General features: G+C 35.0%; 4 protein-coding genes, 1 long non-coding RNA gene and 2 other non-coding genes across 8 annotated transcripts; 4 read left to right on the top strand and 3 right to left on the bottom strand.

Moving 5' to 3' along the window:
- The first annotated feature begins 1,405 nt into the window (after window positions 1–1,405).
- On the top strand, window positions 1,406–1,729 carry LOC147501309 (protein FAR1-RELATED SEQUENCE 5-like). Its single transcript, XM_086604297.1, has one exon. It carries the CDS (start codon window positions 1,406–1,408, stop codon window positions 1,727–1,729), a length of 324 nt encoding a protein of 107 aa, XP_086460423.1.
- An 81-nt stretch (window positions 1,730–1,810) lies between these two features.
- On the top strand, window positions 1,811–3,217 carry LOC147501308 (protein FAR1-RELATED SEQUENCE 5-like). Its single transcript, XM_086604295.1, has 2 exons — window positions 1,811–3,056; window positions 3,141–3,217. Exons 1-2 carry the CDS (start codon window positions 1,811–1,813, stop codon window positions 3,215–3,217), a joined length of 1,323 nt encoding a protein of 440 aa, XP_086460421.1.
- Window positions 3,218–3,630: 413 nt separating this feature from the next.
- On the bottom strand, window positions 3,631–5,903 carry LOC147501307 (uncharacterized). Its single transcript, XM_086606338.1, has 6 exons — window positions 5,668–5,903; window positions 5,428–5,575; window positions 5,175–5,323; window positions 4,963–5,095; window positions 4,391–4,796; window positions 3,631–4,021 (listed from the first exon to the last, which is right to left on the bottom strand). The coding sequence occupies exons 1-3, from the start codon at window positions 5,705–5,707 to the stop codon at window positions 5,221–5,223; spliced, it is 291 nt and encodes a 96-aa protein (XP_086462464.1). The 5' UTR covers window positions 5,708–5,903; the 3' UTR covers window positions 3,631–4,021; window positions 4,391–4,796; window positions 4,963–5,095; window positions 5,175–5,220.
- Window positions 5,904–14,239: 8,336 nt separating this feature from the next.
- Window positions 14,240–15,885, bottom strand: LOC147501306 (uncharacterized). Of its 2 annotated transcripts, XR_015221316.1 has the most exons (4): window positions 15,611–15,885; window positions 14,951–15,010; window positions 14,712–14,880; window positions 14,240–14,583 (listed from the first exon to the last, which is right to left on the bottom strand). It is a non-coding gene; the product is annotated as an uncharacterized LOC147501306 (long non-coding RNA). The 2 variants fall into 2 exon arrangements; XR_015221315.1 differs by having other exon boundaries at window positions 14,240–14,880; window positions 15,611–15,878.
- A 739-nt stretch (window positions 15,886–16,624) lies between these two features.
- Window positions 16,625–16,711, top strand: LOC147501305 (small nucleolar RNA R16). The gene has a single exon (XR_015194084.1). It is a non-coding gene; the product is annotated as a small nucleolar RNA R16 (small nucleolar RNA).
- A 73-nt stretch (window positions 16,712–16,784) lies between these two features.
- LOC147501304 (small nucleolar RNA R16) lies at window positions 16,785–16,870 on the top strand. The gene has a single exon (XR_015194083.1). It is a non-coding gene; the product is annotated as a small nucleolar RNA R16 (small nucleolar RNA).
- Window positions 16,871–20,242: 3,372 nt separating this feature from the next.
- On the bottom strand, window positions 20,243–21,626 carry LOC147501303 (uncharacterized). The gene has a single exon (XM_086606336.1). The coding sequence runs from the start codon at window positions 21,482–21,484 to the stop codon at window positions 20,549–20,551; it is 936 nt and encodes a 311-aa protein (XP_086462462.1). The 5' UTR covers window positions 21,485–21,626; the 3' UTR covers window positions 20,243–20,548.
- Window positions 21,627–22,263: the final 637 nt, after the last annotated feature.

The raw sequence follows: 22,263 nt of genomic DNA, 5'->3' as shown, positions 1-22,263 counted from the left end.
TCTAACTTAGATAAAATTGTTTTCCACTTTTGAAAATATATATAAAGGTCCAGAAATGTCTAGTTTTTGCAATTATCTTTTGCTAATGTTAAAAATTGTAAAACGAGTTGAATTTTTGTAAATATGTTCTTTATGGTTAGTAAAATCATATGCACAAAAGATTAGGTTATAAATCATTTTGTAGGTGAAGTTGTGGGTGTTTTAGATTTAGTACTTATTTAAGGTCCTTTTAGGAGCCGGGCGTGTATATATATATACAATTTTGCTCTCATGCGGACTATTAAGTTACATACTTGGAGCGGACTCAAACTCAAAAGGAAACTCACTCTTCTAATTTAGTATTTCATATTCTTTTATTAAATATAACTAAATTGGATCCCATAAATATATTCACGTGACTCTCTTTCTTAATTCTCTCTCTCTATTTTATCTCTCCCAAACAACACACGCTCTCTCTCCTCACTCTCTCTCTCTCTAAAAGTAATTTCTCTCTCTTTATTTGACTTTTCTCACTGTCTCTCCAAAGTCCAAACAACATCACGCCACTCTCTCCTACCTATCTCTCTCTCCACGTACTTTTCTCTATTTCCGACCCACTTCTCTATTTTCGTCCCCACACACATAGTCTCTCACCTCAATCTCACTACCACAGTTTTTTTTTTTCTTCTTTTGGACTGTTCCAACGTGGAACAAAATAATATAGCTGAAGTCGTTTTTTAGCATCCTCGTGCCGGTATGTTCAGTTTTTTTGCTCAGTTTTTTTATTTATTAAATGGTTATTACGTATACTCCCTATTTAGGGTCTCGTAGTGTTAGGTTCAATTTATTTACAATTTAATTTTTCAATAATTCTTATTAAATGTTAATTAATTACAATTTTATTTATGTGTAGTAACTATTGAATGAATATGGAGTTTGAACAATTGAACTTAGATGAAGAAGAAAAATCTGATATGGTTTATATGCCTGATGTAAAAGAAGATTGCAAACCGAAAATAGGACAAGAATTTCAGTCTTTGGATGAAACTTATTTTACAACAATTATGCAAAAGTGGCTCGGTTTAGTATATGAAATAGTTCTACTAAGAAGGATAAAGAAGATAATGAAATAACTAGGAAGGAGTACTGTTGTTTCAAAGAGGGGAAACCTAAACAGAAAAATGATAAAGAAAAAAAAAGGCGTCGGGAGATTATTCGTGAGGGTTGCAAGGCAAAATTGTCAGTTTTGAAGAGATCGGGTTACATTGTTAGCCAGTTTATTAAGGGTCACAACCATTCTCTTTTAACCCCTCATAAAGTACATCTGTTGAGATCCCACCGCGGCGTATCTGAAACAAAAAAGTCATTGTCTCAACTTTTTTCTTCGGCCAATATACCTATAAACCAGCAAATAAGTATTCTTTCAATGGAAGTGGGTGGAATAGAAAATATTGGCTGTACAGAAAAAGACCTTAGAAATTTTGTTAGGAATGCAAAGAACTTGGTAGATGGGTATGATGCAGAGATATTGATGGAATACTTTTTGTCAGAGCAAGAAAAAAATTCTTCATTTTCTTTCAGAATTGAGACAGATGACGAAAATAGGTTGACTCATTGTTTCTGGGTTGATGCGAAGGCAATAAAAGCGTACAAACTTTATGGTGATGTAGTAGTGTTTGATACAACCTACAACACTAATAAATATGGTATGATATTTGCACCATTTGCAGGGGTAAATAAACATCGTTAGACTGTAATATTTAGCTGTGCATTCATGTGTGACGAGACGACAGAATCATTCATTTGGCTACTCCAACAATGGATGGAAGTAATGTCAGTTGGCCCTCCTAAAATGATTATCACTAATCAAGACCCCGCTATGTCAAAAGCTATTGCTCAAGCTCTTCCTAATACATATCACCGATACTGCATTTGGCATATTCTGAACAAGTTTTCTGAAAAATTAGATGCTATCATTTATAGAGATTACTATAATGTTTTTCAAAAATGCATTTGGAATACCGAGTCTCGTGAAGAGTTTGAGGCAATGTGGCAAGATACAATAGGGAAAAGTGAACTAAAAGATAACACTTGGTTAGCTGCATTGTATGGTATGCGTTCTAGGTGGGTTCCGTCATTTGTGAAACACATTTTCACTGCTGGCATGTCAAGTAGTCAAAGAGCGGAAAGTTCACATGCATTTTTCAAGAGGTACGTCTCTAGAGAAAATTCTTTAAATGAATTTGTTACGCGATTTAATCGTGCACTTGAATACCAACGTCATAAAGAATTGCAAGCTGATCATGTTGATAGCAATGAGCGCCCCGTGATGAAAACCCCAATTTCTATGGAGAAGCAAATGACAGATATATATACCTTGTCTATTTTTTTTAAATTTCAGAATGAGTTGTGGAAGAGTTTGGAGTACTTGATTGAAAGTTCAGTAGATGATGAAAAACAGGTTGTCTACATGGTGAAAAGGCCAAGTGAAAGAGATTCTAGACCGCGGAAAGTTGTATATGATAAGGCTCTAAATTTTGCTACTTGTAGTTGCAAAAAATTTGAATTTGAAGGAATTCCTTGTAGACACATTTTGGCTTACTTGAAAATTAGTCAAATTGTTTACTTGTCGGATGCTTATATATTGAGTAGATGGAGGAAATATACAAAATTGGAAGAAATAATAGCAGATGGTGGGAAAGAGGTGAAAGAAAGTAGTAACGACTTTATGTTGTTAAGGCACACAAAATTATCTCATCTTACTTCAAAGGTACTTGATGACGCTGTAGCTTGTGAAGAGGCAAGTGAAATCTATGAGCAACATTTGAAAGTGGTACATGAAATGATTAAGGAAGTGTTGGCTATTAAAGGAGTTGGAATTTCTCAGAAGGAAAAAATGCCTCGACATGTGACTTTGAATGAGCCGAATCTAGCTAAAGCAAAAGGGAGTAGGAAACATAGATTGCAAGGGGGAAAAGAGAAGGCACAGGTTCAAGCACAAGTTCAAGCAAGGCGCTGTAATGGATGTGGACTTACCGGACAATCACATGACAAAAGAAACTGTCCGAAGTTGATTGGTAATGTTCGATTGTTTATTATTTTTATTTAATATGTACTCTTTTATTTTTAATTTGTATTGAGTTTAATATTGGCTTTTGCAGGTTCAACTGGCACTCAGAGTTCAGCAGATGGTGGTGGTAACTCATCAATATCTACACAAGTTGAGCATTTGCCTTGAGTGGATCATGATTGTGAGAGAATCAAGTGTGAAAATAGTGAACTTGTGGCATTTTTATTCGGTAGGCATTTTTATTCGGTAAATTAAATAGAGTCTGTAGTTAAAATTAGCGTTGTTTTTTTGTATGTGAATTGAGGTGTTCCTCTGTTATTTTTAAAATTTATTTTTAAAATTATCATTTTAAGTACCTTTAGCTAGTTCACGGTACTTGTTTGCTAAATGATTTGATTCCAAGTTTCCAACCAAGTGAAGTTCACGTACTGTTTGTCTTGGCTATTTCTGACATCAGTTTTGTGACAAAACCAAATTGGTAGTGACATACTTAAAACCAGCATGAAGTACAGTTGTTATTTGAGTTTAAATCCCAAATTTACTTTAATATTTTATATATCAAATGGATATGGGCAATTCCGTCCAAATAAAATGGTTGAAGAGACCAAGAGTTACATAAAAAAATATTAAAATACTGTTGCGGGACTGTAGATAACAGCCGCATTCTTTAAAGTATTTTAGATATACATATTCATTTTCATCTAACCAACATGAGAAATCATCCGCACTACAGGCCAAGTATGTGAATGTCTGAGGTAGACTGGTTTCCTTCCTATTGTCTGCTCCAACTCTTGCGCAAATTCATCAAAAATGCAGATGAACTCCTTACCAATTATCTTCCTTTTAGCCTCAGGATCTACGATTCCTTTCAACTTACTGAGAAATTGCTGCGTTGCATCAACACATGTAACAGGTAAATGCAAGTCCCTCTCAAAGGTTCCCATGACACGCTCCCTCTCCCTCTCCTTCAACCTAAATTTTAAGTCAGTGATAAGCTCTATTACGAAACACAGTACCAATGCGTATGAAAAGTACAATAAAACAAATGTAATCTTTTAAAGTAATTAATCAATGCTTTCTGTAGAAGAGCATTATCACGTGTATTATCGAGTGATTACGATGCTAAAAACAGATCTTAGTAAATGCATGTAAAACAATTCAACAAAAAGATCATTTGGCGCTCCCAGGTGCAGAGGTGCTCGAGTGATGACAAGGAAAAAACTTGGAAGGTGAGGCACTTGTTCGACACAATAAACTTCATTCCAGTGAGCACTAGATCAATGTTGTTTTAAGTGTTGGTTGTTGAGACAGTAACATAAAAGTAAACATGTGAAAGTATACCTTCTTTGTGGCAATTAATTCAACTTCCAATGCCTCCACCCGACAAATGGCAGCATTCAGCAACTCTTCTTTCGCATAAGGCATCTCCAATGGCTTTGTTTGGAGAGCATGAACTTTCTCTTCTAGCTCGGTAAGTCTTTTCTACAAGGAGCAGATAAGGTCTGCCTCAATGACTCTTGGAATTGGTGAGGGGGAAGCGAACTCATCCTTGGCTGAGTTGTCAGATGTCAGGTTTGAAATGCAGTTGTCATCATTGGGCAATGAGCAAGGGAGCCTTTTGGTCAAGTTGCAAGTCATTGAACGAAAGAGAGCAATGAGAGTTACGAAGTAGATCATAACCACAGCATAGATCCGAGCCCAATGTCCTTCTGGAGTATTTTAGATAGATAGGCACAGAGACTTATACCTGAGTAGGAATATTTAGAGGTTTCTTCTATAAATAATTACTTAAAACCATCCTTTAAGCCATCTCAATCTCATATTAGAATTGAACATCATGAAAATGAAAACGATCTGATGATTAGAAATCTATAGAATACGGAGATGAACAACAACAACAAAACAATACTCACTTTCCACAGATTCAAAGTGTCAAGTGGATACCAAAGAGCTTCTCCTTTGAGTGTCCCTTATAAAAATCAGTTGCAGCCCAGACACAGGATGTATAGTTTGATGCGTATACATCCACTAACATTCCGGAAGAAACTGAAACAAGGTAGAATATATGAAAACAAACTCAAATAAATGAAACAGTATTTGTAACACAGATAAGCTCAGATCATACTTCGATGATTCGCATAGATGTTGAGCGACTTTGATCTCATAACCAATCAAACTTTTCCAGTTAATTTGTGCTTCAATAGCTTTACGATACCAACACATAGTTCCTTCCATTGATTCACCTTTCTTTCAAACTCATAAAGCTTCGATTTCCTACAAGTCAACAACCAAAAAGACAGTTATAAAAAAGAATGTACTGAAAATCATCTAAATTCTAAAGTGAAGGAATTAAACAAGGTGATCATAGCTTAGCTTACATTTGGAGAAGCACATCTTCATCTTCTTCACCAGTTATTATATGTTCAAAAAGCTTCCCTTGTCTTTCCAGTTGTATGGAAGCATCATATTTCTTCCTCTTCTCACTCTCTACTGACTTTCTGAACATTCGTGCAAATTTCTCCGTTGCTGAAAGAAAAAAGCTGGTGTATGTTAATATTGATAAGACGATACTATTAAAAGTTTAAAACCACATATTAGTAGTTTTAGTACACTCATGCCTGTACACATAGAGCTAGCTTTTGTGAAATTCAAAAGCATGATCTATTAAATCTTAACATAATTGAAAATAAAAATAAAAATGGACGGGTTATATTTTTATATATCTCTCTATTAGTCTACTTCGCATCCGTATGTTCTTTAGTCATTATACGTGGAGAGAGAGATAGGTAGGAGAGAGGGCGTGATGTTGTTTGGACTTTGGAGATAGAGTGAGAAAAGTCAAATAAAGAGAGAGAAATTACTTTTAGAGAGAGAGAGTGAGGAGAGAGAGCGTGTGTTGTTTGGGAGAGATAAATGGAGAGAGAGAATTAAGAAAGAAAGTCACGTGAATATATTTGTAGGACCCAATTTAGTTATATTTAATGAAAGAATATGAAATACTAAATTAGAAGAGTGAGTTTCCTTTTGAGTTTGAGTTTGAGTTTGAGTCCGCTCCAAATATGTAACTTAATAGTCCGCATGAGAGCAAAACTGTATATATACTAGAATTTAACCCGTGGCGATACCACTTGATTGTTATTATGGGTGAATTTATTGAATCAAACACCATTTCACACCAATTTATTTTTTAAAAATTTGGCATGGTTTCTCTTTTTTTTTTACATCTGAAATGAACTTGTATGGCGCCATATTGATATTAGACATGATATGGATTATAAATAACTTCACACGACAATGAGCCAATTTTGGATTATAATAACACATGATATGTAAATTATTTGCATGAACACAAAAGGGGTAGATCTAAGATGATGATCTAAGATGCAATGTGTTATTATAACTATTATGAGCAGATTTGGTACAAGTAGAACTTTAGAAGCTTAGGTATGCTTTGGCACAACCTAACTGCCTAAAGTAGCCTTAAGCAGGACGAAAAAACTGTAGCAGATTGCAAATCATATTGTTGGTTCTCATTTTATATTAAAAGGATGGAACACCAAGTCCAGTTGAAAAGTACTCAGTTCTCATCTTCTAGCTTGGATTCTACTTTTGCCTTCAAAAATCTCTTGTCGAATCAAACAAAAAATATATGTATTAAGAAACTTATAGCTATGATTCAATAAATTCTAGCTATAATTTTAACTATAACAGACCAAAAACTAAACGATAGATCATATTAAGCAGAGAAAAGACAGTGGTAATACTAATGATGACATGGTACTTGCCGAATTTGAAAGCTGGCCTTTGTTATTGCGGTTTAGGTAAGCATTCTCTTTTAACAATAATGGCCCGAAACACTATCCTTAAACAGATTCTGTAAGGCTATTCATTAAAACCGGAAGTTCAAAATCATAGATCATCAAAGATTTACCAAAACAAAATGGAACATACTGAATTTTATAGTTGTGCATATTGCTTGCCTATAATAATTTGAATTTGAGTATATCGTTTTATGCAAGTACCAAAATCTGTAGGAATGAAAAAGAAAAATTTACGTGAAGTACCAAAATAAGTAGGAAGAAGAATGTATAAGTGTCTAACAATTATTCTCTCAAAAATTTCTCTAGAAAGGATACATATATATTAAGCAAAGAAAGGACAATAGTAATACTCATGATGGTATGCTACTTTTAGAATTTGAAAGCTGGCTTTTGTTATTACAGTTTGTGTTCGAGTTAAATGTTCGTGCTAGGCGGACTAATACTTGGAAGAATATGCCACATTCACCTAGCTGATTTTTCAATGTAGTTTATATGGGACTTCTAGAAAACTAATTCAACCAATTTAGTAGTCAACAAATTCATTAGAAAAGTAAAATACTGATAAAATTATATCAGCAGTACCTCCAATTGTTTTTTCGACTTTTTTAAAATTAAATATATAGAGACATAGTTCTATTGGAACTAAACCGACCATAAAACTACATGCATGATAGAATGGGTAGTAGAAATTTGAATGCATATTCACTCTAACACACTAATACAAATAAATTTAGAAAATTGAACATAGTGTCACAACACTCTAGCTAAAACTGTTATTCAACTACGTGCTCTGCTCAGTCCCAGTGTGGCTAAGTTCCTTTCCTTTCTCCATTCTTACCCGATTTTAAAAAAATAATAATAATGTTAGAATCTAGTATGCAACCGAGACAATTCCCAAAACAGTAAACTACAATTCTTTCAATTACACAGGATTAAACAAAGAGAACTGAAAAAAAGTATTTGAAGATCAAAGAGCCAGAAAGAGAGTACCCGTTATCTCTACCATTTGAAGAAGGTTATTGAAGAAATGTTGAAAGAGTTGAATTTGGAGTGCTTTTTTAGTTTTTTTTTTTTTTTTTTTTTTTTTTTTTGAAGAAAAGAAAATTAGGGGTTAGGCGAACTTTTTCTTTTTTATTTATGGTTTTTCTTTTGGGAATTTTTAATATCCTCCGGGCACTCTCAAATCTGACCGCAAAATTGGCTTCTCTCCAACTTTTTGGCACATAAAAAATTAAAAAAGGAAATTCTTACTCACGAAGAGTTCAAAAGAGCTTGACTTTGCAAACTCAAACTTAAAAAACAAAAAAGTAAATGTGATGAAACTCATAAAAAAACATATCCTAATTAATTAAGGTTTTAGTCTTCATGCTTAATGCTTAATGCTTCAAGCTTCAAGCTTCAGAGTTAGTAGTCATTCTTACTCCATCAATGAGTACTCTCTGCAAGCAAGAACCCTCCATCCACGAACACAAAGAAGGATTAAAAATGAAACATAGAACAAAGTTTCAAAGTTAAACCCTGATGATAACCTTTAGACATCAAACTTGAGGTTCTTGAATAAGGAAACTATAGCCTATCAAAAAAGATAAAAGAAATATAAACAAACTAAAGAAAAAAATCATACTGCACCTGAAGAGAAGGTTTTTTCTTTTCGTAAGAAACCCGATCGAATCAAATTTTTTTGTAAGTAGTCGAATTTTTAGAGAAGGAAATAAAATGTTTACTCGTAAAAGCCTTCTTTGTCAGTAATGTTACTCCAACCCACTTATTCAACCTACTATTTCAACCTACTGATGTGTCAAAAGTCTTAATCATTGATTTACATAGAGATACGTGTCCGTGTGTATTGCAATGCAAACCAATTTTATTCAAATAGTGAGTCGCAATAGTATGTCTAAAAAGTAGGTCAGTGTACTACTCCTTTTTTGTTGGGTTTAGCTTTCATTTTTGGGTAGGAAGAGTTTCAATTCGGAAGGGTTGCTTTGATTTAACTTGTTTTTAGTAGTATATACTAAATATGACTCTCAAAGTATTTTTAGCACAAATCCTGAGAAAATCGGGACCACCACTTATGTCTTTATAAGTTTCTTAAAAACCGAGTTGTTTTGTATAAAGGAGTTTTAACTTATGTTACATGGACACACCATTTTTCCATTCCGTGTCGGGTACGTATCCATGTATCCATGTGTTTGTGTTAGACAAACACAGACACATATCTAAACAAAATAAATATGACTGCATTGAATACTAATCACTGACAACAGAATCAAGGGGCATATTATGGGGAATGTTAACTCGCTTCACATTTTTTTTTCTTTCCTATGAACAATTTATCTAATCAATAAGTAAAAAAGAATTTCTGAAGTAACAGTTTCCATTCCATAAGTTATTTTGATGTTTCAGGCTTATCAATTGAAGTGTTCTCTTATATGGTTCCAGTGTTTATACATGTGTACAAAGCCGCTCAATGACACAAATTCTATGTGTGCGAAGGAAAAAATCAATTGCTTGGTGTTTGCTTAGTCAAATAAGCCAGCCAATGTTGATAACTGGAATTATAAAAAGCCAATATAATACATAAACTTCCCCTAATAAGCGTTGATAACGAAGAATTCTTAGATAAGTTAGCGTTAATAACGAAGAATTCTTAGATAAGTTAGTAGTAATTCCAAAACCCTTCGTGCTTAGTTGTATGAGTTTATTAATTGGAATCAACTTACTCTTTATTCAAGGATATTGCTAAGAATTTAATAGATATTAGAAAACTCTAACTACACAGATCCCGAAGAAATTAGGACCACCACTTAAGCCCTTATAACTTTGTTTAACAACTGAGCTGTTTTATATATATATATATATATATATATATATATATATATATATATATATATATATATATATATATATATATATATATATATATATATGGATGACTCCAAATTGATGACTTATCTTTGATATCTCGTCCACGTCCGTTTGATCACAACCCATCCAACGCCCAAGACCTATTCCTTATCAAACAAAGAATTCAGGTGGGTATAATGGTCATTTTGATTTTCTATTCATAAAAAAACAAAAACCCAACAAAACACCCACGAGACTTCTTCTTCCTCTTCCTTCCTCACTCACTCTCTGAGAGAAACCCACATTGGTTTCTTCTTCACAAAAGATCACCCGACTATTCAATTGGAGCCCATTATCTTTTTTTTTCACAAAAAATCACTATACTATTTTTTTTTAGAATTAGCCATCTCTGTAAACCAAGGTAAGTTAATCTTATTTTATTGTTCTTTTGGTTTTTCCGATTTGTAAGAAGTTAATATTCTTTGCTTTGATATTGTCCTTTTGAACTTAAGTGCTTTCTTTTCGAATTAGAATTCTTAGTTGTTTGTTCTCGAAGAATTGCTCTATAGCCCTCTTTTATACCATAATCGTTTTTTGCTAATTAGAATAGACGTTAAAATTGTCAATTTAATATATGGGAGTCATTAATATCTATTTTGCGTCATTTGATATTTTATGTGTTTCTTTTTTTGCTAGAAATGGAAGAAAATGTTAGAGCTTTTGTTGGCACTTCTTCTTGTTGTACTGATTCTCAAAGTAATGTCGTTAATAAATTAGTTGCTCCACCCTTAGGTATGAAATTTAATAGTGTTGATGAAGCAAAGACTTACTCTGAGAGAGTTTGGTAAACAGGGGAGGGATTTGAGATTCGTGTTAGGACTACGGATAAAAACAAACGGGTGTGGAATTGTCTTCTAGTTGTCTATTGGTTTGCTCACGCCGAGGGGTCCATAACAAGAAAGAAGAAATTGAAGGTGTAGCCGAGAAGTACCGACTATTAGATGTGGTTGCCAAGCTAGAATCGAAGTTACAAAAAGAAAACTTGAAGATATATATGATGTGAGTTTGGCTGAAAAATCGCCATAGCCATGGTTTTAAATCACTCCATCAAAGAGACAATATATAAAAGGTAACAAAAATATGCCTGAAGCTGCAAAGAGTTTGACAAAGGTTTTTCATGACAACGGTATACCTGTAGGGACAGTGGCAGACGTTTTCCATGGGGATGAGATTGGGTTTCGGAGAAAGCATTGTTGGAACCACCATTATGGTTTGACGAGAAAAATGCCTAAAGATAATAATGCAACAGCCGTGCTTCACTATTTTAGGCAGAAGAGTGCTGAAAATCCTCAATTCTACTATGCCGTTCAATTAGATACAAAAGGTGTAGTAGTAAATTTCTTTTGGGTTGATGGAAGGTCCCGTGTCCAATATGAGTACTTTGAGGATGTCGTATCTTTTGATACAACATATAGAACTAATGTTTACGGTATGCCGTTTGCCCCTTTTACTGGAGTCAACCACCACATGCAGTCCATTCATTTTGGTTGTGCCCCGCTACTTGATGAGACAGAAGAGACATTTGTGTGGTTGTTTCAGACATGGCTTGCAGCTATGGGTGGTCGTCCACCAACTTCAATACTTACTGACCAAGATTTAGCGATGACCGCAAAGCAGATTAGAAGAGTTTTCCCTACTATTCGACATCGATTTTGTCTTTGGCACATTATGCAGAAATTTTCGAGAGAAGTTGTCATTTGTCTACCATAGGCTCGATGCTTTGTGTTCAGAGCTTACATATATTATTTGGAAGTCATATAGGATTGTTGATTTTGAAATCAGGTGGTCGCACTCTTGTTGAAGTATAACTTGACTGAAAATACTTAGTTGACATGAAATATATAAAACCGTACGTCTTGGGTTCCGGCTTATCACAATGACATTTTTTTTGCTGGTATGCATACGACTAGGCGAAGTGAATCAATGAATTCTCATTATGATCAATTCGTTAGTTCGACGACTACACTTATGGAATTTGTCCATGGTAATGAGAGGTCTTTGGAATCGATAGCCGAGGGAATGAAAAAGGGAATCGATTACCGTGTCAACATACTTCTCGCATTGTGGCTAAGGATGCTTTCCTCCTCAAGCATGCAGGTAAAGTTTATACCATTAGTGCTTTCAATAAATTCAAGAAACATTTAGAAAAGGCTAAGATGAAGTATAGAATTGTTAGAGAAGAGATAGACATACATGGAACAGGAATTTATATGGTGAAGACAAGAGACATTAAGCAAACTTCAATTTGGAAAGTGACTTTTAATAGAGGAACTTTGGAGGGTGACTGTGAATGTAAGAATTTCCAGTTCGAAGGATTACTTTGTGCTCACATTTTAAAGCTTTTTCAGCGTTATGACATCGAAGAGATTCCAGATCATTTTATTTTGAAACGGTGGATGCAAAAGGCAAACACATACAGAGAGGTGTTTGATGGTGGACTAGTGGCCGGTCATGAAGACCATGAGCCATTAAGAGTTGCCCATTGTATCAAGGTTGCTACTAAATTGGCTTATGATGCATCAACTAGTGTTGAGACATATGCATATTTTATTCAGAAGATGAGTGAAATGTCTATTGGAGTTTCGGAGCTCAAGGAAACTATCAACAAAACGGATGCAATGAATAATGAAGCACCTCCAGTTGAAGAGCCTATAGTTGATACCTCACAGGTAATTTATTTAGTTTGTTTTTTTTTATCTTTGCAATGATAAAAATCCTATTTGATTTTAACTCTTAAATCTTCTTTTCAGCTCTTGGTTTTAAATCCCAACATTTCTCAAACGAAGGGGAGGAAGAAGAAAACGGAGAGAATGAAAGGCCCGGGGAGGAAGCCTTAGAGAATCCGGGAAGAATGTGTAAATCTTGTAATAAGATTGCTAAGCACGACTCAGAAATTGTCGAGAAAAATTAAAAACAAGAGTGTGGAATGACAAGCTTGTTGAGTGTGGAAGGACCGTTGGTTATGTTCTTCTTGTCTTGTTTTTGGGTGTTTTTTTTTTCTAATTGTAAGAATTATAAAACTATCCAATTTTTTGGGAGCTTACACCAATGATTTCGTTTTTTTTTATGTCGGATAATTGATACTAGAAAAATGGTATGAGGCAGCTGATCCTAGGTTGTAGAAAGTCCGAGTGATTCGATTGTTGTTCCTGATGGAGCAGCTTTGTCTGCATATCAGTATTTTGAGAATGTGAGGAATTTCCTTGTAGCTGTGGAAGAAATGGGACTTCCCAATTTTGAAACATCTTATCTGGAACGGGTAGACACAATTTTGAGAAATTTCGGTTTTTGAGGATGTACATTGTTGCTTAGGTAGCTGAATTTGGACAGGCGGATGTGGTATGTCAAGATTTGGTGGGAGTCTAAAACCTAACAATTTCATAAAATATTTCACAAGGAAAAATTAAGAACCTTTTACGAATTCCTTGTCAAGGAACGCATCCAAATCATTTGGTGTGGAACTGAATTCAAATGTTGATCTTGCCCATGATACTGATATGGTTTGTAGACTATAATTATTTTTCGGTTTGTGCTTAGAGTTTTCCATGTTATGTAGTGAGTTCAAAAGTTAAAATATCTGCAAATTAAATTGGTGCAGAATAATCGTTCATTGAACATGTTTGTCCATACTCTTTTTTCAGAGAAGAAACCAGAAGATGTCCCAATTGTAAGAGTTCTTTCTCTGGTTTAGTTATTTCCTTTCAGTATATTAGTAAAATTGTTGTCCCAATTGTATGAGCTATGAACAATTGGACTATGAACAATGAGTGTTCATAGTCCATACTTGTATCTTATGAACAATCAATGTTCATAGTCATGAGCTATGAACATTCTTTGTTTTATCACAATTGGACTATGAGCAGTGATTGTTCATAGTCCATATCTTATCTTATGAACAATCAATGTTCATAGTCATGAGCAATGAACAATTTATGTTCATAGTCATGAGCAATGAACATTCTTTGTTCATATCACAATTGGACTATGAACAATGATTGTTCATAGTCATGAGCTATAAACATTCTTTGTTCATATCATTCAAAAAATGAGTTGGTGCAATATTGTCAGCATGCGCCTATATCCCAGGCACTATAAGAGGGCGGGCGCCTATTTGGGTTTAGGGGCGTACGCCTATAGCCCAGACACTATAAGAGGGCGGGTGCCTATTTAGGTTTAGGGGTGCACCTATATCCCAGACACTATAAGAGGGCGGGCACCTATTTGGGTTTAGGGGCGTGAGCCTATATCCCAAGCACTATAAGAGGGCGGGCGCCTATTTGGGTTTTACTTTTCAGTTGTTATTTTCGGTGAGTAGATTGTGGGCTTTGTGACTATGAACAATTGGACTATGAACTTAAAGCTTTGTAAACTTAAAGCTCATAGTCCACAAAGAACTATTTCTGTATCCAATTGGCATTCAAATACAACAATAATGAATGAACCCATATAAACAATAGCATAGCATTGAATTATTTTTTACATTGCTGATAACAAAGCTTTCAATGTATACACTAACACACCTTGATCAAATACTTGAAGCTACACAAAACAGGTAACAAAATACAAACCAAGAAATGGCTAGATTTTCTTAATCAAACATTGCTTTTTCTTAATTCCCATAAAAAAAAAAGTTATTTAAGTTCATCTCAAATTGCAACATGAAACAAGCTTGAGGGAGCTAGAAACGAGTAGAACCTCGAGTAGCTCAAAGTTCACTAATACTTTGTCGGGAAGTCAAATTTCAGCATGTTCAGACTCGGCCCATATTACAGCACAAATGAACTTGCTCGAGCCAAGAATGAGCGGCGCCTGAGTAGATTAGTTAGTTTAGCAACCTTACGTGAGGCGGGGGCTCATCGGTGAGTTTAATAGCTAAACGACCAAGTGTTACAATTAAGTGAAGTAATACATTAAAATTAACTCAGAATGAAACTTACTGCAACTTCAGATGCTGTAGTGCCAAAAAAAAAAAGCCTCAGTTTTAAGGTCCAACATTATAGCCTTAAGGAAATAGACTTGAGAGTCCAAAGCCTTTCCTCTTCTTTGTAATATATCAACAGTTTGCTTGGATGTTCGTTCGTCATAGTACCCTTCTCCTAACAGAACCTTCAGAGACATAATATAAGAACAAAAGGAAAAATTACACTTAGCAATTGTAGTGAAACGAACAACTTACCAAAAACTCATTCGTGTGTATTAGTCGACCAGGAAAGAATGTTGCTTTGCCAAAGGGAACCTGCCAAATATGCATAACACTTCATTTTCATATAGTGCAAATGTCAAGTAAAGAAGACTTACCATTACATCATGAAAAAGTTCATCTGGTAGCTTCTTCACAAGTTTGACCAAGTTATTATTGTCAGCGATGAAATGTTGCAATTAGTACTATTTTACTCAAACCTCCATATGCTTATATGCTTCGGTTGCAATTAGTACTATTTTAGCAAGAAGAAATCTATAAGCTCCTATAATATGCTTATATGCACCTCTACAGGCTACAGTTATAGTTCATTCTACCTAGGATAGTGTGGATGCAGACGGGTACTATATATATCTCATTGGTCAATATCCTCTATTGAAATATGAGATCCTTAGTTTAGGCCAGATGCAAAAATTTCGCACCCCACAACTTAAATTCATTGTTTATCAAAGAGGGAAAAAATAAAAATGATCAAATTAAATAGCATCGGAAAATTAAATTATCAAATTAAATTGCATTGAAATCCACTGTTTATCATAACAAAAACATCAATTTATCCAATTTAGAACTCAACATTTATCTCAAACACTACATAATAGAAGAAAAGAGAGTTAATAGAAGAAAAAAAAAACTTACATCTTTTGAGTTAATCAAACGTGGTGGTGGGTTTCTTTGTAGTGGCGATGAGTTTCTCGATTTGTAGTGGTGGTGGTTCTCTCTGTAGTGGTGGTGGGTTTCTCGTTCTTGAGTGGTGGTGGGTCTCTCTGGTCATTTCTCTGTAGTGGTAGTGGATTTCATTTTCGTTGTTGAGGGGGAGGAAGCCACTTCGTCATCTTCACTGTTCACTGTTGGTGAGGAGAGAGACAGCGAGAAAGGAAGAGGTTTGTGCGTTTTTTTTTTTTGGATTTATTCACCAAGAAAGTTAAATAACTAGTTTACCCCCGTTCTATTCTTTAGTTGTTTGGGGTGTGTGATCTGTCCATTGGATTAGATGTAATCGAACGGACATGACGAGATGGCAAGATAAGCTGTCAATTGGGGCTGTCAAGGTAGCCAGCCCCTATAAAAATATATATATATATTTCGAATTCATAGTGAAATTTTTTTTGTAAATAGAAGGTTGGGCTTGATCTGAAGAATTCAATTTCAACTTTGAGAACCAAATTTTATATTAGTTTGATGAATAAAAAAGCCCACCCCAGCCCAGCCCACAAATCTCATCAGTGAACAGCTTGAAAAGTGAAAACCCTAGAAAAGTTTTAGGGTTCATCAAAATCCCCTATTTATAACACTTTACGCCTAATCTGAAAATACTTCTTCTCAAAACTCCAATCTTTCTTCTTCTCACCAAAATTATCTAATCTTCAATCGATGAATAGCCCTCTTTCAGATCATCTTTTCATTTACTCTGTTGTTTTTCTTTTTTCAAATTTGATTTTATTGAACACCCATTTCAATTCAATTGATTTGCAGAAATCGCATCAGTTTACCCTCTTCTTAAGCTAACTATTGTTTTAAATTTAGCTAAGGAGATAAAATTGGTGCGTATATTTAATGGTTAGCTTACCAGCCCATTGCAGCTTTTCCTCTTGCATTGGGGTCAAATGGACTTACCTAAATTTTATTTTTATTTTTAAGGTTTTTCTAAATATTGGCAGGTGATGTTAAAGTTGTTTTTATGCTTAACCACTGAAATATTATGTGGACAATAAACTCCGCTTATTATCTGATGCCTGAATGTTTGATTAATAGTTTGTTGTGTGTATGTTTGTGTTTTTATTTGTGCAGTATGGTGTTTATTTAAGAATTAGAAGGCAAGTGATGTAGTAAATCTTATCCTACACACTGAAATTATATGTGGACTAAAACTACTCATTTTTATTATCTGATGCCTTCTAATTAGTGAAAAAACAAACGTAGATATGCATAGAACTTTTTAGTCTTGTTTTGAACTCTATTATGATCTCTGGGATGAGAAAAAGCGGACGGGCGGTCAGAACTGATGCCGTGTAGAATGTCTGCAACTTCCACTTTGTGGAATATCTCTGAGGGTCATTAGAAATGAGCATTGTTTTAGCTTAAGTATTTATAATTGTGAATACCATGGTTTTAACTGCACAGGAATGTATCTGGATTTTCTCGTCCCAACTGTGTGAAATTGTTGTGATTTTTAGTTTCCTGTAATGAATGATATAATTGGTCTGAGGACAATTCTGCTATGATGAAGTAGCTTAATTTATGTCTGGACTTCTGAGATTTGTCTATGATTGTATATGCACATCTTCTGAGCAGACAATGACGATGTTCTTCATAAATTATAATTGGCAATACTCAATAGTATTATTAGCCTTGTGATATGGGTTTTTTTGAAGAGAATACATTGATCAGTGCTTTGACTTATTTCCTTTTGCATCCTACTATACCTGTATTCTGTTACAGATTTGTCAAGATTGTGCTACCCGAAAAGTTCAGGCTCCTCTCTTAATCTGCCAATAGTGTGCGGCCTGTACCTTTTCTTCAGGAAGAGTTTGAAAGAAAAATCTTAATTGAACAAGAAAATGCATACCAACAATTTGTAGGTGGCGAACTGTTTTATTAGTGTGAAAAATATCTAGGGAATAGGGCTAGAATGATCTCTATAGCTTGTGCCAGAATGAAAGGCCTAAAATTTTCAGTATATGTAATAGAATAGAATTCCTAATTTCACAATACCATGTTCTGCGTATAATTTCCTTTTTAAAAATATTTCTACTGGAATTGATCATGGCAGAAATTTTAGTTTTGTTTTCTGTTTCAAATTTCAAAATTACATTTGTACCCATCTTGGGTGGTGATGTGTGAGCATTAAGGTTGTCTGGACTCTGGGGCTCCTAGAGCCTTCGAGGCCAAGGCGTCCAGCACTATGTAACCTTTCAAGAGCACAATATCTTATAAATTTAAGTCACCAATGCAGGACTAAAGCCCTCACATTTAAGTGTTACAATACTAGAATGAATAAAGCCACACCTAGGGTTTTAAAACTCAAAACTATTTCACGGGGACCTAGAAGAAGAATGCAAGACCCAACAGCTCTTCGTCGCCATAAGCCAGACAAAAACACTCCAATTCTCTTATTCTCCTGATCTAAACAAAAACAGGAAACGCTGTTTTGATCTAGCGGTGTTCATTGGGAACAAAGGTGACACATGGATATGGATAACTCCAATGCTCGCCGTAATGTGAGTGTCGCTGAGTACGATTCTATTGAGTCTAAAAGAGCGAAAAAATATGCTGATGGTATGCGAAGAGGAGGTGAAGGGCCACAAGCCACAAAATGCTCCGATTATCTCTGTTTCTACTTTCTAGTACCTCAAGCTTCAAGTCATGATAACAATCTGGAATTGGTGCAAGAGGTGGAAAATCGAAGAAAATTTGAACCTGGCTCAATATGATTCGAAAGATACTGGCTGTTATGATTCCACAATTGCTCGCCGTTTTGAATTTGGGCAAAGTATCAGGAATGGTGAACGGTCGAATTCTCAGTCCATTTCTGGTTCGACTAATTGTTTGGTTGAAGATTCGTACGGTTCTCCAAGAGTAGCTCAAGTGGTGCATCAACTGGATCTGGTTTCTTATTTGGAAAATGCTCATGGACTTTAATGATATTTGGTTTTGCGCAGCATGATCACTTCGAGGAAGCTACGTATTTTTTATGTTTTTCCAAATTGAATGGGGAGGATTTGATGAGTATTCTACTCATGCATGTGCTCTCATAAGTCATTATGTAATAGTAAAGTAGAAATGAGTTATGTAAATACAGAGAATGGTTTGCAGAGCTTACATGAATGAGTTATGTAATTACAAAGAATGAGTTGCAGAGCTTGTCATACCTCAAGCATGTAGTAAACCTGAAATAGGTCATTCCATATGTTCAATTCTTCTCAAAAAGTCTGCAGGTTTGTCAGTCCACCATTATATTTCTCCCTTCCCTTGCACAACTATCTGCTCCAAAATTGATCTCCCTCCATGTGCTACAAAACTTACAGTGGCATCGACCACATTCGTACAATCAATGACATTTCATCACTAGAGAAGCTAGTCATGTCCTATCTTAAAAGTCCATATAGAATAACACCAGGGTATAGAAAGAACCGCGCAACTATCTGCTCCAAAATTGATCTCCCTCCATGTGCTACAAAACTTACAGTGGCATCGATCACATTCTTACAATCAATGACATTTCATCACTAGAGAAGCTAGCCATGTCCTATCTTAAAAGTCCGATCCATATAGAATAACACCAGGGTATAGAAAGAACCGCGCACACCTATTGTTAGTAGCTAACGATCGATGATCCATGTAAATAAAGTGGACAAATTCCCAATTGACATTAACCCCAAAATCCCAAATGCAATACACTACTAAATTTTTAAGTTTAGAGGAAATAGCAAAATTTTTTTTTTAGCAAACTTTTTTTTTTGTTTTTCCTCCATAAAAACTAAAATTTGACATCTGTCTTTTATTAGTCCCAACTAAAAAAACCAACTACCAACAAAAAAAAAAAAACTACTTACTAAATTAGTTACCAAAAGAGTAGTGGGTTAATCAAAATAACTAAAATTCATCCTAAATCTACAAAATTCCAATTAAAAGTGAGATGAATTTCTGGAGAGATCAAAACAATGTGGAAAACATCAACTTCAAAAACGGAAAAAATGTATGTTGATTACAACTAATTTCAATACAGCTTTAACAATTTAAAATGCATCTCTGATAATTTTGAATAACATGTTTAAGTTTGATGTAATTCAAATTGTGAAATTGTGAAAAGGCAAATGGTTTTTTTTTTATAAGACAATTATATTATTTGATTGCAGTACATCTTGGAGCAATACACACGCACCCTTGCATGGGTGCATGATCAGTGGCCTCGATTGACACACATTGCACACGCACTGCAGACATTAGATTTTTGTATTATTTATTTGTGGAAGAAATTGACAGTTACAAATAAAAGGGTAAAAAGGAGAAATAAGAAGTTTTAAAAACAGTTAATACACCCAAAAAGTGGTGTTGTTAAAATTGGAGTAGAATCAAAAGATAATATTGGTCTTTCTCTAAACAAAAAACACACTAAAGAAAGTGTCTAGAGCCCAATTTCTAGTATCTAATATATTGTCAATGCCCCAAAAATTATATTACAATGTAGAAATCACAATTTAAATTAACAAAAAATAAAAGGGGCGAGAGCCAAGAAAATAGACCAAATGAAGAACCCAAACTTACAAATTGAAAAAACAAAACTCAAGAGAAATTGCATAAACTTCAATAAAGAAATTGCATAAACTTCATTAAAGGAGGGCATATCCAATATAATCTCCATTAATCACATACATAATCAATTCTTCTTGGAAAACAAAAATCATGCACCCTCCTTCACCATTAATACTAGACTGATGAGGTCACCAACTAACACTGATGCTACTTAATCACTGGACTAACAATAGTCTATTTACATGCAACTAATGAAAGAAATTAAACCTATAGAACACAAACTTAACACTAAGCAATAAGAACACTCGATAAGATGGTGAATCAACGATCAAATGGTCCTTTAGGATCAAGTTGCTTGCACAAACCAAGGTAAGTAAGATAAAGAACTCGATCTTTTGCCCCGGTTCGATGATTTTTGGTATGCATGCAGAAGTACTTCAACTGATCAAGAGTGCAAAACCCTAGCATTCGGCCCAACAACAAGAACAACCAATTGATATCATCTTTATTATCCGGCATCACTGGCTTCAAACAATTGGGATGTCCACAATGATCACAAGTAGGAAGATCAGGATTCGACCAAACTTTAGGCGCCCGATCACGCATTTCTGCTTTATTTTCAATGATGTATTCAGCAATTTCCCTAAACCTTTCATCAAGATCAAACTCATAGTTGTAACGAGCATTGCACTTCTTGCATTGAACTTCACCAGATATCTTGTTAAGATTTTTCCGTCTGAGGTACTCTAAGTCATGAACAGTTGCACGTTGATTAGTAGCCCATTGAAAGGGAGGAGTGATGTTCTCGTTCCGGGCGTTGGCACCGTGTAGGCGACGACCACGACTACCGCGAGTTGGAGCATATCCATGTCGACTTCGTCCTACTGGTTCTGTGAATGTTGTTGAATGATCAGTAGGTGGTTGATACAAATTAGAATCATGAAGTGCGGAGTAGAGTGCTCGCTGCGGTTGTTCTTGAAGATGTGGTGGTGCAGGTTGAGAAAGTGGAGATTGAAAGAGTTCTTGTTGCTGTGAAGAATGAGGGTTTGATGGAAATTGATGAAAAGTTAGTTGTTCTTCAGGTTGTTGTTCTTCTTCTTGTGGTTGTGGTTGTAATGGTAGTGGGTTTGGTGATGGTGTTAGTATTGGTTGTGAAGGACCATGAAAACTTGATGAAAGCGAGAGTCTCAAACTCAAACTAAGATCTTCATCGAAAGCTTCTTCAAACTTCCTTTTCTTGTCACTTTCTTGATCCATGATGTTGTCTTGTTTCTTGAATCTGAAAACAAAAAGGCAAAGAAGTTGCAAACTTGCAAGAAGAAAAGAAAGAAAGAAGGCAAACTTCTTTTAGGAGTTGAACTAGAGAACCATCTCATATGGATACCAAGAAATAACAAAAGACTTCAAGTAGAATTAGGGTTCTTTGTTTTTCAGTTGTTGAAACTAACACACCAAGTACGAGTTTTTTTTCTCTCTCTCTTCTAACAAACAAATTTACTCTATAACAACTGATTTCAGTGATTTTCTCCAAATGGCATTCCTTGATCACTATCTGATTATATTGAATCATAACCGTCAAAAGTTTGGAACTTGCCTTTTTGCAATTAAATTAGGGGTCCTCATTTAGACAGTAGTCGAAGGGTTTCCATTTTTCACTTTTGATCCAGCGGCTGATATTGCATTTAGATTCCTGATCTAACTCGGACAACAAGAGTCCTTAAATTTCCTATTTTGGATTCATGCACCCATCTTGGGCTCCCTGCGTGGGAGTGCGTGAAGCCCAATTTTGCAATCAAAGCTTTTCACACATCGAGTAAATGGGAACATCTAGCCTAAATTGTCTGACACGTGTCGTATGAACTTCAAGAAATATGATCAAGAAATTGGCTGATGACGGCATTGTTTGCTGGTGGAGAATTAGTTTCACAACCTTGTGTCCTTCTTAGGAAACAAATGCTATTTTGTTGGACAAAAATAACAAATCGATTCACATTGAATTTAAATGAGCACCACATGGCACAAACCTATTACAGTTC

Source organism: Coptis chinensis, chromosome 4, assembly GCF_015680905.1.
Source record: "Coptis chinensis isolate HL-2020 chromosome 4, ASM1568090v1, whole genome shotgun sequence".
In the NCBI taxonomy this organism is placed as follows: Eukaryota; Viridiplantae; Streptophyta; class Magnoliopsida; order Ranunculales; family Ranunculaceae; genus Coptis; species Coptis chinensis.
The sequence above is the reverse complement of the archived record's forward strand: the minus strand, read 5'-3'. Positions and strand labels throughout refer to the sequence as shown.

Excerpts from the sequence above, each read along its gene's own strand:
- LOC147501307 (XM_086606338.1), bottom strand. The coding sequence starts at position 5,707 with ATGCTTTTGAATTTCACAAAAGCTAGCTCTATGTGTACAG. Across the intron at positions 5,576-5,667 it reads AGCTAGCTCTATGTGTACAG|CAACGGAGAAATTTGCACGA; the intron begins GCATGAGTGTAC and ends TTTTTCTTTCAG. Across the intron at positions 5,324-5,427 it reads GAAGATGTGCTTCTCCAAAT|GAAATCGAAGCTTTATGAGT; the intron begins GTAAGCTAAGCT and ends GTTGACTTGTAG.
- LOC147501308 (XM_086604295.1), top strand. The coding sequence starts at position 1,811 with ATGTCAGTTGGCCCTCCTAAAATGATTATCACTAATCAAGACCCCGCT. Across the intron at positions 3,057-3,140 it reads AAACTGTCCGAAGTTGATTG|GTTCAACTGGCACTCAGAGT; the intron begins GTAATGTTCGAT and ends TGGCTTTTGCAG.
- LOC147501309 (XM_086604297.1), top strand. The coding sequence starts at position 1,406 with ATGGAAGTGGGTGGAATAGAAAATATTGGCTGTACAGAAAAAGACCTT.
- LOC147501303 (XM_086606336.1), bottom strand. The coding sequence starts at position 21,484 with ATGGATCAAGAAAGTGACAAGAAAAGGAAGTTTGAAGAAGCTTTCGAT.